Source organism: Cherax quadricarinatus, chromosome 8 (genome assembly GCF_038502225.1).
Source record: "Cherax quadricarinatus isolate ZL_2023a chromosome 8, ASM3850222v1, whole genome shotgun sequence".
NCBI lineage: Eukaryota > Metazoa > Arthropoda > Malacostraca > Decapoda > Parastacidae > Cherax > Cherax quadricarinatus.
Genome location: NC_091299.1, coordinates 25,687,979 through 25,706,983, shown reverse-complemented (window position 1 = coordinate 25,706,983; position 19,005 = coordinate 25,687,979). Strand labels below are relative to the sequence as shown.

At 44.6% G+C, this 19,005-nt stretch overlaps 1 protein-coding gene across 1 annotated transcript in view; it reads left to right on the top strand.

Annotated features, from left to right (window-relative positions):
* Positions 1–18,095, top strand: part of fng (Fringe glycosyltransferase) — a 191,838-nt gene extending 173,743 nt beyond the window's left edge. The window contains exons 8-9 of the mRNA XM_070082971.1: positions 6,966–7,048; positions 12,287–18,095. Coding sequence (XP_069939072.1) covers positions 6,966–7,048; positions 12,287–12,341 — 138 coding nt within the window. The 3' untranslated portion in view covers positions 12,342–18,095. The remainder of the gene's footprint in view (positions 1–6,965; positions 7,049–12,286) is intronic.
* The last annotated feature ends 910 nt before the right edge of the window (positions 18,096–19,005 follow it).

Genomic DNA, 19,005 nt, shown 5'->3' with positions numbered 1-19,005 from the left:
ATATATATATATATATATATATATATTTATATATATATATATATATATATATATATATATATATATATATATAAATGTATATGTATATATATATATATATATATATATATATATATATATATATATATATATATATATATATATATTTATATATATATATATATATGTATATATATATATATATATATATATATATATATATATATATATATATATATATATATATATATATATATATATATATATATATATATATATAAACATAAGAATCACAAGGGAGTGTAATAACTCCATACTAGGAATATAACTACAGCTAGGAATATAACTTCAGGCTATTAATATAACTACCATCTAGAAATATAACTTCAGACTAGGAATATAACTACAGCTAGGAATATAACTTCAGGCTATTAATATAACTACCATCTAGAAATATAACTTCAGACTAGGAATATAACTACAGGCTAGGAATATAACTTCAGGCTAGGAATATAACTTCAGGCTAGGAATATAACTACAGGCTAGGAATATAACTTCAGGCTAGGAATATAACTACAGGCTAGGAATATAACTTCAGGCTAGGAATATAACTACAGGCTAGGAATATAACTACAGACTAGGAATATAACTTCAGGTTAGGAATATAACTACAGACTAGGAATATAACTTCAGGCTAGGAATATAACTACCAACTAGAAATATAACTACCAGCTAGAAATATAACTTCCGACTAGGAATATAACTTCTGGCTAGGAATATTACTTCAGGCTAGGAATATAACTACTGGCTAGGAATATAACTACCAGCTAGAAATATAACTTCAGGCTAGAAATATAGCTACTGGCTAGGAATATAACTACCAGCTAGAAATATAACTTCAGGCTAGGAATATTACTTCAGGCTAGGAATATAACTACTGGCTAGGAATATAACTACTGGCTAGGAATATAACTACCAGCTAGAAATATAACTTCAGGCTAGGAATATAACTACCAGCTAGAAATATAACTACCAGCTAGAAATATAACTTCAGGCTAGGAATATAACTTCAGGCTAGGAATGTTAATACAGCTGAGAATATAACTTCAGGCTAGGAATATAACTACAGGCTAGGAATATAACTACAGCTAGGAATATAACTTCTGGCTAGGAATATAACTTCAGGCTAGGAATATAACTTCAGGCTAGGAATATAACTACAGTTAGGAATATAACTTCAGGTTAGGAATATAACTACAGGCTAGGAATATAACCACAGGCTAGGAATATAACTTCAGGCTAGGAATATAACTACAGGCCAGGAATATAACTACAGGCTAGGAATATAATTTCAGGCTAGGAATATAACTTCAGGCTAGGAATATAACTTCAGGCTAGGAATATAACTACAGGCCAGGAATATAACTACAGCAAGGAATATAATTTCAGGCTAGGAATATAACTACAGGCTAGGAATATAACTTCAGGCTAGGAATGTAACTACAGCAAGGAATATAACTTCAGGCTAGGAATGTAACTACAGCAAGGAATATAACTACAGCAAGGAATATAACTTCAGGCTAGGAATATAACTACAGGCTAGGAATATAACTTCAGGCTAGGAATGTAACTACAGCAAGGAATATAACTTCAGGCTAGGAATGTAACTACAGCAAGGAATATAACTACAGCAAGGAATATAACTTCAGGCTAGGAATGTAACTACAGCTAGGAATATAACTTCAGGCTAGGAATGTAACTACAGCAAGGAATATAACTTCAGGCTAGGAATGTAACTACAGCAAGGAATATAACTTCAGGCTAGGAATGTAACTACAGCAAGGAATATAACTTCAGGCTAGGAATGTAACTACAGCTAGGAATATAACTTAAAAAAATATATAGCAAGTAACACTTTTTGGAAAGATTTATGAGAACGTTTCGCTCGGTCGTCGAGCGCATGACGTCAAGTTGGAGGTGCAGCTACGTCATGGTTCAGAGAAGGGGCGATACATCGCCTCAATACAGTACTGTTGTTGAGGTGTTGTAGTCCTACTGGTAATGTTGTATTGTCGTGGTTGTACGTTACCTTTGATATACTTTTGATGAGTTTCGAGAGTCTCACTGCTCTCGAAGCCCGGCCATGGGCCAGGTTCGTCTGGTGCTAGCCTTGTCAACCAGGCTATTGCTGCTGGAGGCCCGCTACCCCACATATCCATCACAACCTGGTTGATCTGGCACTTGACAAATATACTTGTCCAGTTTTCTCTTGAAGGCTTCTACACGTGTTCCAGCCGTGTTTCTGATATCTTCTGGTGAGATGTTGAATAGTCTGGGACCCCGGATGTTGATACAGTGTTCACTTATTGTCCCCACCGCACCCCTGCTCCTCACTGGGTTTATTTTACACTTCGTCCCATATCTCTCACACCAGTATGTTGTTATGGCAGTGTACAGATTTGGGACCAAGCCCTCGAGTACTTTCCAGGTATATATTATCATGTACCTCTCTCTCCTCCGCTCCAATGAGTACATGTTCAAGACTTGCAGGTGTTCCCAGTAGTTCAGGTGCTTTACTGGCTCAATGTGAGCCGTAAACGATCTCTGTATTTGTTCCAGCTCCGATATTTCTCCTGCCTTGAACGGTGCCGTCAACACTGAGCAACACTCTAAATAAGGGAGCACTAGCAATTTGAAGAATGTCACCATCAGTATTATTTCCCTTGTATTGAAAGTTCTCAGTACCCACCCCATGATCCTCCTGGCTGTCGTGATCTTTGTCTTGTTATGGTCTTTAAAGAAAGGTCAGCTGACATAATTATTGTCCACTGGAAAACACTGCTTATGTCTTCCTGTAATTTTTCAGTGTCTTCTGTCGTCGTGACTTTCATACTTATTTTAGTGTCATCTGTAAATGATGAGAGAAAACTGTGGTTATGATGTGTTATGCTAGTGATTAATGTTGTTGTTGTTGTGTTGTCGTGCTAGTGAGTAATGTTGTTCTGTTGTCGTGCTAGTGAGTAATGTTGTGTTGTCGTGCTAGTGATTAATGTTGTGTTGTCGTGCTAGTGATTAATGTTGTTGTGTTGTCGTGCTAGTGATTAATGTTGTTGTGTTGTCGTGCTAGTGATTAATGTTGTGTTGTCGTGCTAGTGATTAATGTTGTTGTGTTGTCGTGCTAGTGATTAATGTTGTGTTGTCGTGCTAGTGATTAATGTTGTTGTGTTGTCGTGCTAGTGATTAATGTTGTATTGTCGTGCTAGTGATTAATGTTGTATTGTCGTGCTAGTGATTAATGTTGTGTTGTCGTGCTAGTGATTAATGTTGTTGTATTGTCGTGCTAGTGATTAATGTTGTTGTGTTGTCGTGCTAGTGATTAATGTTGTGTTGTCGTGCTAGTGATTAATGTTGTGTTGTCGTGCTAGTGATTAATGTTGTTGTGCTGTCGTGCTAGTGATTAATGTTGTGTTGTCGTGCTAGTGATTAATGTTGTGTTGTCGTGCTAGTGATTAATGTTGTGTTGTCGTGCTAGTGATTAATGTTGTTGTGTTGTCGTGCTAGTGATTAATAATGTTGTGTTGACGTGCTAGTGATTAATGTTGTGTTGTCGTGCTAGTGATTAATAATGTTGTTGTATTGTCGTGCTAGTGATTAATGTTGTGTTGTCGTGCTAGTGATTAATGTTGTGTTGTCGTGCTAGTGATTAATGTTGTGTTGTCGTGCTAGTGATTAATGTTGTGTTGTCGTGCTAGTGATTAATGTTGTGTTGTCGTGCTAGTGATTAATGTTGCTGTGTTGTCGTGCTAGTGATTAATGTTGTGTTGTCGTGCTAGTGATTAATAATGTTGTTGTGTTGTCGAGCTAGTGATTAATGTTGTTGTGTTGTCGTGCTAGTGATTAATGTTGTGTTGTCGTGCTAGTGATTAATGTTGTGTTGTCGTGCTAGGGATTAATAATGTTGTGTTGACGTGCTAGTGATTAATGTTGTTGTGTTGTCATGCTAGTGATTAATGTTGTTGTTGTGTTGTCGTGCTAGTGATTAATGTTGTTGTGTTGTCGTGCTAGTGATTAATAACGTTGTTGTGTTGTCGTGCTAGTGATTAATGTTGTTGTGTTGTCGTGCTAGTGATTAATGTTGTTGTTGTGTTGACGTGCTAGTGATTAATGTTGTTGTGTTGTCGTGCTAGTGATTAATAATGTTGTTGTGTTGTCGTGCTAGTGATTAATGTTGTTGTGTTGTCGTGCTAGTGATTAATGTTGTTGTGTTGTCGGGCTAGTGATTAATAATGTTGTTGTGTTGTCGTGCTAGTGATTAATGTTGTTGTGTTGTCGTGCTAGTGATTAATAATGTTGTGTTGTCGTGCTAGTGATTAATAATGTTGTTGTGTTGTCGTGCTAGTGATTAATGTTGTGTTGTCGTGCTAGTGATTAATGTTGTGTTGTCGTGCTAGTGATTAATAATGTTTTGTGTTGTCGTGCTAGTGATTAATAATGTTGTGTTGTCGTGCTAGTGATTAATAATGTTGTTGTGTTGACGTGCAAGTGATTAATGTTGTTGTGTTGTTGTGCTAGTGATTAATAATGTTGTGTTGTCGTGCTAGTGATTAATAATTTTGTTGTGTTGTCGTGCTAGTGATTAATAGTGTTGTCGTGCTAGTGATTAATGTTGTTGTGTTGTCGTGCTAGTGATTAATAATGTTGTGTTGTCGTGCTAGTGATTAATGTTGTTGTGTTGTCGTGCTAGTGATTAATGTTGTTGTGTTGTCGTGCTAGTGATTAATGTTGTTGTGTTGTCCTGCTAGTGATTAATATCGTTGTTGTGTTGTCGTGCTAGTGATTAATAATGTTGTTGTGTTGTCGTGCTAGTGATTAATGTTGTTGTGTTGTCGTGCTAGTGATTAATGTTGTTGTGTTGTCGTGCTAGTGATTAATGTTGTTGTGTTGTCGTGCTAGTGAGTAATGTTGTGTTGTCGTGCTAGTGAGTAATGTTGTTGTGTTGTCGTGCTAGTGAGTAATGTTGTTGTGTTGTCGTGCTAGTGATTAATGTTGTTGTGTTGTCGTGCTAGTGAGTAATGTTGTGTTGTCGTGCTAGTGAGTAATGTTGTTGTGTTGTCGTGCTAGTGATTAATGTTGTTGTGTTGTCGTGCTAGTGAGTAATGTTGTTAGTGTTGTCGTGCTAGTGAGTAATGTTGCTGTGTTGTGCTAGTGATTAATGTTGTTGTGCTGTCGTGCTAGTGAGTAATGTTGTTGTGTTGTCGTGCTAGTGATTAATGTTGTTGTGTTGTCGTGCTAGTGATTAATGTTGTTGTGTTGTCGTGCTAGTGATTAATGTTGTTGTGTTGTCGTGCTAGTAAGTAATGTTGCTGTGTTGTCGTGCTAGTGATTAATGTTGTTGTGTTGTCGTGCTAGTGATTAATGTTGTTGTGTTGTCGTGCTAGTGATTAATGTTGTTGTGTTGTCGTGCTAGTGATTAATGTTGTTGTGTTGTCGTGCTAGTGAGTAATGTTGCTGTGTTGTCGTGCTAGTGAGTAATGTTGTTGTGTTGTCGTGCTAGTGAGTAATGTTGCTGTGTTGTCGTGCTAGTGATTAATGTTGTTGTGTTGTCGTGCTAGTGATTAATGTTGCTGTGTTGTCGTGCTAGTGATTAATGTTGTGTTGTCGTGCTAGTGATTAATGTTGTTGTGTTGTCGTGCTAGTGATTAATGTTGCTGTGTTGTCGTGCTAGTGATTAATGTTGCTGTGTTGTCGTGCTAGTGATTAATGTTGTGTTGTCGTGCTAGTGATTAATGTTGTTGTGTTGTCGTGCTAGTGAGTAATGTTGCTGTGTTGTCGTGCTAGTGAGTAATGTTGCTGTGTTGTCGTGCTAGTGATTAATGTTGCTGTGTTGTCGTGCTAGTGATTAATGTTGTTGTGTTGTCATGCTAGTGATTAATGTTGCTGTGTTGTCGTGCTAGTGAGTAATGTTGCTGTTGTCGTGCTAGTGATTAATGTTGCTGTGTTGTCGTGCTAGTGATTAATGTTGTTGTGTTGTCGTGCTAGTGATTAATGTTGCTGTGTTGTCGTGCTAGTGAGTAATGTTGCTGTGTTGTCGTGCTAGTGATTAATGTTGTTGTGTTGTCGTGCTAGTGATTAATGTTGTTGTGTTGTCGTGCTAGTGATTAATGTTGTGTTGGCGTGCTAGTGATTAATGTTGTTGTGTTGTCGTGCTAGTGATTAATGTTGTTGTGTTGTCATGCTAGTGATTAATGTTGCTGTGTTGTCGTGCTAGTGATTAATGTTGTTGTGTTGTCGTGCTAGTGATTAATGTTGTTGTGTTGTCGTGCTAGTGATTAATGTTGTTGTGTTGTCGTGCTAGTGATTAATGTTGTTGTGTTGTCGTGCTAGTGAGTAATGTTGTGTTGTCGTGCTAGTGATTAATGTTGTTGTGTTGTCGTGCTAGTGAGTAATGTTGTTGTGTTGTCGTGCTAGTGAGTAATGTTGTTGTGTTGTCGTGCTAGTGATTAATGTTGTTGTGTTGTCGTGCTAGTGATTAATGTTGTGTTGTCGTGCTAGTGATTAATGTTGTTGTGTTGTCGTGCTAGTGATTAATGTTGTTGTGTTGTCGTGCTAGTGATTAATGTTGTTGTGTTGTCGTGCTAGTGAGTAATGTTGTTGTGTTGTCGTGCTAGTGATTAATGTTGTTGTGTTGTCGTGCTAGTGATTAATGTTGTTGTGTTGTCGTGCTAGTGAGTAATGTTGTTGTGTTGTCGTGCTAGTGATTAATGTTGTTGTGTTGTCGTGCTAGTGATTAATGTTGTTGTGTTGTCGTGCTAGTGAGTAATGTTGTTGTGTTGTCGTGCTAGTGAGTAATGTTGTTGTGTTGTCGTGCTAGTGAGTAATGTTATTGTGTTGTCGTGGTAGTGAGTAATGTTGTTGTGTTGTCGTGCTAGTGAGTAATGTTGTTGTGTTGTCGTGCTAGTGATTAATGTTGTTGTGTTGTCGTGCAGGTGAGCTTCAGTTACTCCCAGTACGGCAGTGAGATGAACGTGTTACCTGTGGACGGTCTCGACACCAGACTCGACCCCACCAGGTATGTAGACTCCACCACACCAGGTATGTAGACTCCACCACACCAGGTATGTAGACTCCACCACACCAGGTGTGTAGACTTCACCACACCAGGTATGTAGACTCCACCACACCAGGTATGTAGACTCCACCACACCAGGTATGTAGACTCCACCACACCAGGTATGTAGACTCCACCACACCAGGTATGTAGACTCCACCACACCAGGTATGTAGACTCCACCACACCAGGTATGTAGACTCCACCACACCAGGTATGTAGACTTCACCACACCAGGTGTGTAGACTTCACCACACCAGGTGTGTAGTTTCCACCATACCAGGTATGTAGACTTCACCACACCAGGTGTGTAGACTTCACCACACCAGGTATGTAGACTCCACCACACCAGGTATGTAGACTCCACCACACCAGGTATGTAGATTCCACCACACCGGGTATGTATACTCCACCACACCAGGTATGTAGACTCCAATACACTGGGTATGTATACTCCACCACACCAGGTATGTAGACTCCACCACAGCGGATATATAGACTCTGCCACACCGGGTATGTAGACCACCACACCAGGTATGTAGGCTCCACCACACCGGGTATGTAGGCTCCACCACACCGGGTATGTAGACTACCACACCGGGTATGTAGACCACCACACCAGGTATGTAGACCACCACACCAGGTATGTAGACTCCAATACACTGGGTATGTAGACTCCACCACACCAGGTATGTAGACTCCACCACACCAGGTATGTAGACTCCACCACACCAGGTATGTAGACTCCACCACACCAGGTATGTAGTCTCCACCACACCAGGTATGTAGACTCCACCACACCAGGTATGTAGACTCCACCACACCAGGTATGTAGACTCTAGCACACCGAGTATGTAGACCCCACAACACCAGGTATGTAGACTCCACCACACCAGGTATGTAGACTCCACCACACCAGGTATGTAGACTCCACCACACCAGGTATGTAGACTCTAGCACACCGAGTATGTAGACCCCACAACACCAGGTATGTAGACTCCACACCAGGTATGTAGACTTCACCACACCAGATATGTAGACCCCACAACACCAGGTATGTAGACTCCACCACAACAGGTATGTAGACTCCACCACACCAGGTATGTAGACTCCACCACACCAGGTATGTAGACTCCACCACACCAGGTATGTAGATTCCACCACACCAGGTGTGTAGATTCCACCACACCAGGTGTGTAGATTCCACCACACCAGGTATGTAGACTCCACCACACCAGGTATGTAGACTCCACCACATCAGGTATGTAGACTCCACCACATCAGGTATGTAGACTCCACCACACCAGGTATGTAGACTCCACCACATCAGGTATATAGACTCCACCACACCAGGTATGTAGACCCCACAACACCAGGTATGTAGACTCCACCACACCAGGTATGTAGACTCCACCACATCAGGTATGTAGACTCCACCACACCAGGTATGTAGACTCCACCACACCAGGTATGTAGACTCCACCACACCAGGTATGTAGACTCCACCACATCAGGTATGTAGACTCCACCACACCAGGTATGTAGACTCCACCACACCGGGTATGTAGACTCCACCACATCAGGTATGTAGACTCCACTAAACCAGGTATGTAGACTCCACCACACCAGGTATATAGACCCCACACCAGGTATGTAGACTCCACCACACCAGGTATGTAGACTCCACCACACCAGGTATGTAGACCCCACCACACCAGGTATGTAGACTCCACCACACCAGGTATGTAGACTCCACCACACCAGGTATGTAGACTCCACCACACCTGGTATGTAGACTCCACAACACCAGGTATGTAGACTCCATCACACCAGGTATGTAGTCTCCACCACACCTGGTATATAGACTCCACAACACCAGGTATGTAGACTCCACCACACCAGGTATGTAGACTCCACCACACCTGGTATGTAGACTCCACAACACCAGGTATGTAAACTCCACCATACCAGGTATGTAGACTACACACCAGGTATGTAGACTCCACCATACCAGGTATGTAGACTACACACCAGGTATGTAGACTCCACCATACCAGGTATGTAGACTCCATCACACCAGGTATGTAGTCTCCACCACATCAGGTATGTAGTCTCCACCACATCAGGTATGTAGACTCCACCACACCAGGTATGTAGACTCCACCACACCAGGTATGTAGACTCCACCACACCAGGTATGTAGACTCCACCACACCAGGTATGTAGACTCCATCACACCAGGTATGTAGTCTCCACCACACCAGGTATGTCGATTCCATCACACCAGGTATGTAGACTCCACCACACCAGGTATGTAGACTCCACCACACCTGCTATGTAGACTCCACCACACCAGGTATCTAGACTCATCACATAAGGTATGTAGACTCCAACACACCTGGTATGTAGACTCCACCACACCAGGTATGTAGACTCCACCACACCAGGTATGTAGACTCATCACATAAGGTATGTAGACTCCGCCACACCAGGTATGTAGACTCCACCACACCAGGTATGTAGACTCCACCACACCCGGTATGTAGACTCCACCACACCAGGTATGTAGACTCATCACATAAGGTATGTAGACTCCACCACATAAGGTATGTAGACTCCACCACACCAGGTATGTAGACTCCATCACACAACTTATGTAGACCACCACACCAGGTGTGTAGACTCCATCACACCAGTTATAGAGACTCCACCACACCAGGTATGTAGACTCCACCACACCAGGTATGTAGACTCCACCACACCAGGTATGTAGACTCCATCACACCAGTTATATAGACTCCACCACACCAGGTATGTAGACTCCACCACATCAGGTATTTAGACTCCACCACACCTGGTATGTAGACTCCACCACACCTGGTATGTAGACTCCATCACATCAGTTATATAGACTCCACCACACCAGGTATGTAGACTCCACCACACCAGGTATGTAGACTCCACCACACCAGGTATGTAGACTCCACCACACCAGGTATGTAGACTCCACCACACCAGGTATGTAGACTCCACCACACCAGGTATGTAGACTCCATCACACCAGGTATGTAGTCTCCTCCACACCACGTATGTAGACTCCACCACACCAGGTATGTAGTCTCCACCACATCAGGTATTTAGACTCCACCACACCTGGTATGTAGACTCCACCACAACAGGTATGTAGACTCCACACCAGGTATGTAGACTCCACCACACCAGGTATGCAGTCTCCACCACACGAGGTACGTAGACTCCACCACACCAGGTATTTAGACTCCACCACACCTGGTATGTAGACTCCACCACACCAGGTATGTAGACTCCACCACACCAGGTATTTAGACTCCACCACACGAGGTATGTAGACTCCACCACACGAGGTACGTAGACTCCACCACACCAGGTATTTAGACTCCACCACACCAGGTATTTAGACTCCACCACTCCATGTATGTAGACTCCACCACACCAGGTATGTAGACTCCACCACACCAGGTATGTAGTCTCCACCACACGAGGTACGTAGACTCTACCACACCAGGTATGTAGTCTCCACCACACGAGGTACGTAGACTCCACCACACCAGGTATGTAGTCTCCACTACACGAGGTACGTAGACTCCACCACACCAGGTATGTAGTCTCCACCACACGAGGTACGTAGACTCCACCACACCAGGTATGTAGTCTCCACCACACCAGGTACGTAGACTCCACCACACCAGGTATGTAGACTCCACCACACCAGGTTCGTAGACTCTACCACACCAGGTATGTAGTCTCCACCACACGAGGTACGTAGACTCCACCACACCAGGTATGTAGTCTCCACCACACGAGGTACGTAGACTCCACCACACCAGGTATGTAGACTCCACCACACCAGGTATGTAGACTCCACCACACCAGGTATGTAGTCTCCACCACACGAGGTACGTAGACTCCACCACACCAGGTATGTAGTCTCCACCACACGAGGTACGTAGACTCCACCACACCAGGTATGTAGTCTCCACCACACGAGGTACGTAGACTCCACCACACCAGGTATGTAGTCTCCACCACACGAGGTACGTAGACTCCACCACACCAGGTATGTAGTCTCCACCACACCAGGTACGTAGACTCCACCACACCAGGTATGTAGTCTCCACCACACGAGGTACGTAGACTCCACCACTCCAGGTATGTAGTCTCCACCACACGAGGTACGTAGACTCCACCACACCAGGTATGTAGTCTCCACCACACGAGGTACGTAGACTCCACCACACCAGGTATGTAGTCTCCACCACACGAGGTACGTAGACTCCACCACACCAGGTATGTAGTCTCCACCACACGAGGTACGTAGACTCCACCACACCAGGTATGTAGTCTCCACCACACCAGGTACGTAGACTCCACCACACCAGGTATGTAGTCTCCACCACACCAGGTATGTAGTCTCCACCACACCAGGTACGTAGACTCCACCACACCAGGTATGTAGTCTCCACCACACCAGGTACGTAGTCTCCACCACACCAGGTATGTAGTCTCCACCACACCAGGTACGTAGACTCCACCACACCAGGTATGTAGTCTCCACCACACCAGGTATGTAGTCTCCACCACACCAGGTCCGTAGACTCCACCACACCAGGTATGTAGTCTCCACCACACCAGGTACGTAGACTCCACCACACCAGGTACGTAGTCTCCACCACACCAGGTATGTAGTCTCCACCACACCAGGTACGTAGACTCCACCACACCAGGTATGTAGTCTCCACCACACCATGTACGTAGACTCCACCACACCAGGTACGTAGACTCCACCACACCATGTACGTAGTCTCCACCACACCAGGTATGTAGTCTCCACCACACCAGGTACGTAGACTCCACCACACCAGGTATGTAGTCTCCACCACACGAGGTACGTAGACTCCACCACACCAGGTACGTAGACTCCACCACACCAGGTAACCATGGAGGGAGGTCATCCACAATCAAGTGAACATCTTTTCAACAAGTGTTATCCACCAGCTCCAGCAGACAGGTTTTCCACCATTCATCCTTACAATTTCTATGTCGTAACTCGCAGTTATTATTAAATACATTAGTTATAACTGATTTAGTCTACGTCCAAAACATACAAAATAAATATTTACAGGACTCTGAAATTCTGACTGGTATTTCGTTCTTTCACAGATTGTTGTCCGTGCACTGTCTGCTCTTCCCGAACTTCAGCTACTGTGCGACATAACACAGTCTGTTCCTGTTGCAAGTGCTGTGGCTTGTCAACTAACATGTATTGCTGTGATATATTCTGTATGAGAAAGAATTAGCAAGTTGGTATATATAAATATATATATTATATATATATGTATATTGTGTGTGTGTGTTTGTGTGTGTGTGGCTGTGGGATTATGACTGACACCGCAGGAGTGAGTGAGAGAATGTGAGGAAACTCATGTAATACTCTGTAAGTCTGCCCATTTTCACAAGAATATCAATATCATTCACTGTGATGGCAAGGCTCGCAAAGCGTTGGTTCAGTCAGCAACTGGTGCCTCCACGAAGTACAAGATCTGGTCCAGTCAGCAGCTGGTGCCTCCACGAAGTACAAGATCTGGTCCAGTCAGCAGCTGGTGCCTCCACGAAGTACAGGATCTGGTCCAGTCAGCAGCTGGTGCCTCCACGAAGTACAGGATCTGGTCCAGTTAGCAGCTGGTGCCTCCACGAAGTACAGGATCTGGTCCAGTCAGCAGCTGGTGCCTCCATGAAGTGCAGGATCTGGTCCAGTTAGCAGCTGGTGCCTTCACGAAGTACAGGATCTGGTCCAGTTACCAGCTGGTGCCTCCATGAAGTGCAGGATCTGGTCCAGTTAGCAGCTGGTGCCTCCACGAAGTACAGGATCTGGTCCAGTCAGCAGCTGGTGCCTCCACGAAGTGCAGGATCTGGTCCAGTTAGCAGCTGGTGCCTCCACGAAGTGCAGGATCTGGTCCAGTCAGCAGCTGGTGCCTTCACGAAGTGCAGGATCTGGTCCAGTTAGCAGCTGGTGCCTCCACGAAGTGCAGGATCTGGTCCAGTTAGCAGCTGGTGCCTCCACGAAGTGCAGGATCTGGTCCAGTCAGCAGCTGGTGCCTCCACGAAGTGCAGGATCTGGTCCAGTCAGCAGCTGGTGCCTCCACGAAGTGCAGGATCTGGTTCAGTCAGCAGCTGGTGCCTCCACGAAGTACAAGATCTGGTCCAGTCAGCAGCTGGTGCCTTTACGAAGTGCAGGATCTGGTCCAGTTAGCAGCTGGTGCCTCCACGAAGTACAGGATCTGGCTTGGAGAGGGGTCTCACCACCCATGGTGGAGCGGTGACGAGGCTGGACTCTGTGGTCGGAGAAGCGGCCTCTTGGTCACCTCAAGAACTTCTTACACACAGTTATTACCTTCACGATAATGTGAAACTCTTTTACACACTTACACATTTAAAAGCAGTGTACTTCACTGGAAGATCCTCATCCTTCCCTCTCGTTACTTCCTGAGGAAGGTAAGGAGAGGCAAACGAGGTAATAAGGCAGACGAGTCTCCTGGACGATATCCTTCACGCGTAAGATCGTCCCTCCGTGATCTTACGATTTTTATTGTATATTTTTTTTTAAATGCTAGCTCAAATGTCCCCTACAAATGTATCATGGAACCATAAGATCAAATGCCCAGGTGATGGTTTCTAACAGCAAGATTTACACCTTTAAATTATTGTATTGGGGGTTACAATGGAAAATTCTTGTTTATATATATATATTTTTTTTTTTTTGCGACTGACTCACAGTTGTTTCGACTCCTGCCTAGACTATTATCAAGTCGTGACTGGTGATTGCTCTGGGAAGGACGGAAGCACTGTTAAATGTTTTAAAATTGTTCCACTCCTGGTATTGTGGTTTAGTTGTGAATTGTTTCACCCACGGTATTGTAGCATTTTTTCATCCTTCATACGTAACATGGTGTATGTAGTGTTAGAGACATCACCTCACGATTTCAAAACTCATTTTTAGCTGTTAATGACGATTTCGTCACCTTAAGAAAAGACAGTTGTGTGTTCCCAATGACTGTGGACAATCTCTTTTAAGCTAGTCAGATGTATTTTTTTTCTTTATAAATAGATGCCTAGAGCTGTATTATGTTAGATGAGACCAGAAACATATATATTTAGGGTTCTGAGCCTCTTTCATATATAGGTCTGAGACCGTCTTATAAAAACATCTCTGGGGTCTGATACAGACATCTCTAGGGTCCCAGACCGATTTATACAGACATCTCTGGGGGAGTCTGAGAAGAACCTGTATACGTGACCATATGTGTTTTTCTTACTAATATACACTCTCCAGAAATGACGCTCACCTATGTTGTACCTGTGTCAGGTTTCCAGTGTTAGAAGCCAGGCTTCCTTGCTGACAGCCTGGCTAACCAGACTTCCTTGCTGACAGCCTGGCTAACCAGACTTCCTTGCTGACAGCCTGGCTAACCAGACTTCCTTGCTGACAGCCTGGCTAACCAGACTTCCTTGCTGACAGCCTGGCTAACCAGACTTCCTTGCTGACAGCCTGGCTAACCAGACTTCCTTGCTGACAGCCTGATTAACCAGGCTTTCTTGCAGACTGCCTGGGCAACCAGGCTTCCTTATTGACACCTTGGCAACCAGGCTTTCTTGCTGACAGCGTGGTTTACCAGACTGTCAGCACAGCACGCATACAACACCGAAAATTTGATGGAACAAGACACAGGTACAACACCTATGTGTCTTTATTGATGTCATGTGCAACATCTGGGTGTCTTTATTGATGTATGCAACACCTGGGTGTTTTTATATTGATGTCATATGCAACACCTGGGTGTCTATTGATGTATGCAACACCTGAGTGTTTTTATTGTTGTATGCAACACCTGGGTGTCTTTATTGATGTCATGTGCAACACCTGGGTGTCTTTATTGATGTCATGTGCAACACCCATGTATGGTTAATGTCGTCAGTACAGACACAAGTGGCTCAAAGAAACAGGTGTGGTGAAGAAAGTGTTGCTCAGGACCCAGTGTTTCTGTTTTGTTTGTAAATACCTGTGTACACACCTGTCGTTCACACGCTTACACTGCACACACCTCCTACAATCCCCACACACCTGCCTCAACACCCGCACAAATGCTGCAATACTCAAACACATGCTACAACACCCACAGGCCTGTCACAACACCCAGACACCTGCCACAACACCCACACACCTGCTACAACACCCACACACCTGCCTCAACACCCACACACCCGCCACAACACCCCCACACGCCACAACACCCACACACCCGCCACAACACTCACACACCCGCCACAACACCCACACACCCGCCACAACACTAACGCACCCACCACAACACCCACACACCTATTACAACACCCAAACACCTGCTACAACACCCACACACCAGTTACAACACCCACACACCTGCCACAACACCCACACACCTGGTACAACACCCACACACCTGGTACAGCACCCACACACCTACCACAACACCCACACACTCGCCACAACACCCACACACCCGCCACAACACCCACACACCCGCCACAACACCCACACACCCGCCACAACACCCACACACCCGCCACAACACCCACACACCTGCCACAACATCCACACACCCACCTGCCACAACACCCACACCTACCACAACACCCACACACTCGCCACAACACCCACACACCCACCACAACACCCACACACCTGCCACAACACCCACACACCTGCCACAACACCCACACACCTGCCACAACACCCACACACCTGCCACAACACCCACACCTATCGCAACACCCACACACTCGCCACAACACTCACACTCGCCACAACACCCACACACTCACCACAACACCCACACACTCGCCACAACACCCACACACCCGCCACAACACCCACACACCTGTCACAACACCCACACACCCTCCACAACACCCACACACTTGCCACAACATCTGCCACAACACCCAAACATCCGCCACAACACCTACATACCTACCACAACACCTACTACACACCTGGCACAACACCTGCTTCACACCCGCCACAACACCTGCTACACACTTGCCACAACTGCTACACACTTGCCACAACACACACCTGGCACAACTCACACCTGCCACAACACCTGCTACACACCTTCCACAACACCTGCCACAACACACACCTGCCACAACACCTGCTGCACAATTGCTACACACCTGCCACAACAACTGCTACACACCTGCCACGACTGCTACACACATGCCACAACACCTGCCACAACTACTCACCTGCCACAACTACGCACCTGCCACAACTGCTACACACCTGCCACAACTACACACCTGCCACAACACCTGCTACACAACTGCCACAACACCTGCCACAACACCTGCTATACACCTGCTACAACACCTGCTACACACCTGCCACAACACCTGTTACACACCTGCCACAACAGTTGCTACACACCTGCCACAACACCTACACACCTGCCACAACACCTGTTACACATCTGCCACAACACCTGCTACACAACTGCCACAGCACCTGCTACACAACTGCCACAACACCTGCCACAACACCTACACACCTGCCATAACTGCTACACACCTGCCACAACACCTGCTACACACCTGCCACAACACACACTTGCCACAACACCTGTTACACACCTGCCACAACAGTTGCTACACACTTGCCACAACACCTACACACCTGCTACACATCTGCCACAACACCTGCTACACACCTGCAACAACAAGTGCTACACATCTGCCACAACACCTGCTACACACCTGCAACAACAAATGCTACACATCTGCCACAACACCTGCTACACACCTGCCACAACACACACTTGCCACAACACCTGCCACAACAAGTGCTACACACCTACCACAACACCTGCCACAACACCTGCACACCTGCTACAGCATCTGCTACAACACCTGCTACACACCTACCACAACACCTGCTACACACCTGCCACAACACCTGCGACAGCACCTGCTACACACCTGCCACAACTGCTGCACACCTGCCACAACACACACTTGCCACAACACCTGCCACAAGTGCTACACACCTGCCACAACACCTGCTACAACATCTGCCACAACACCTGCCGTAACACCTGCTACAACACCTACACACCTACCACAACTACCACAACACCTGCTAAACACCTACCACAACACCTACCACAACGCCTGCTACACACCTACCACAACACCTGCTACACACCTGCCACAACACACACTTGCCACAACACCTGCCACAAGTGCTACACACCTGCCACAACACCTGCTACAACACGTGCTACACACCTGCCACAACACCTACCACAACACCTGCCACAACACCTACCACAACACCTGCCACAACACCTGCCACAACACACACTTGCCACAACACCTGCCACAAGTGCTACACACCTGCCACAACACCTGCTACAACACGTGCTACACACCTGCCACAACACCTGCTATACACCTGCTACACACCTGCCACAACATCTGCTACACACCTGCCACAACTGCTGCACACCTGCCACAACACACACTTGCCACAACACCTGCCACAAGTGCTACACACCTACCACAACACCTGCTACACACCTGCCACAACACACACTTGCCACAACACCTGCCACAAGTGCTACACACCTGCTACAACACGTGCTACACACCTGCCACAACACCTACCACAACACCTGCCACAACACCTGCCACAACACCTGCTACACACCTGTGATAATTACTGTGCCTTACGTCTTAAAATTGTTCAATTTTTGCCTATTTTTTTATTAATAATATTTTTTTTAATTCCCTGAACTTAAGAATTTCTTTATAATAATCGTGAATTATCCGGAAAATTATAATTATTATAATTACTATTGTAAATTACTTCAGATGATGATTTATATCATTTATAACAATTTTGTAAAAACTTGTAAATAAAATTCTACGAAATTCTGTTCTTTTATTTTTTTCATTCAATGATGATAATAAAAATAATAATTATAATGTTAATATTAAGAAAATAAATAATATGAATAATAATAATAATAATTAAGAAAAATGCGATTAATGATAATGAAAATAAAATGAAAAAAAAAATATTAAAAATATTAATAATTATTATTATAATAATAATTAGTTTATTATGTTACTAATAACTACAATAAAAATATTTAAATAATTATGAAATTATATTAACAAATAATTATTTAAGAAATATTTTAAAATTATTATTACTTATATTTATTATTAATGAAAAATAATTATAAATTTTATAATAATAAAAAATAATAATACTGACCAGTATACTGACTCAGAGACCAGTATACTGACTCAGGGACCAGTATACTGACTCAGGGACCAGTATACTGACTCAGGGACCAGTATACTGACTCAGGGACCAGTATACTGACTCAGGGACCAGTATACTGACTCAGGGACCAGTATACTGACTCAGGGACCAGTATACTGACTCAGAGACCAGTATACTGACTCAGGGACCAGTATACTGACTCAGGGACCAGTATACTGACTCAGAGACCAGTATACTGACTCAGGGACCAGTATACTGACTCAGGGACCAGTATACTGACTCAGGGACCAGTATACTGACTCAGGGACCAGTATACTGACTCAGGGACCAGTATACTGACTCAGGGGGCAGTATACTGACTCAGAGACCAGTATACTGACTCAGGGGGCAGTATACTGACTCAGAGACCAGTATACTGACTCAGAGACCAGTATACTGACTCAGGGACCAGTATACTGACTCAGAGACCAGTATACTGACTCAGAGACCAGTATACTGACTCAGGGACCAGACCAGTATACTGACTCAGAGACCAGTATACTGACTCAGG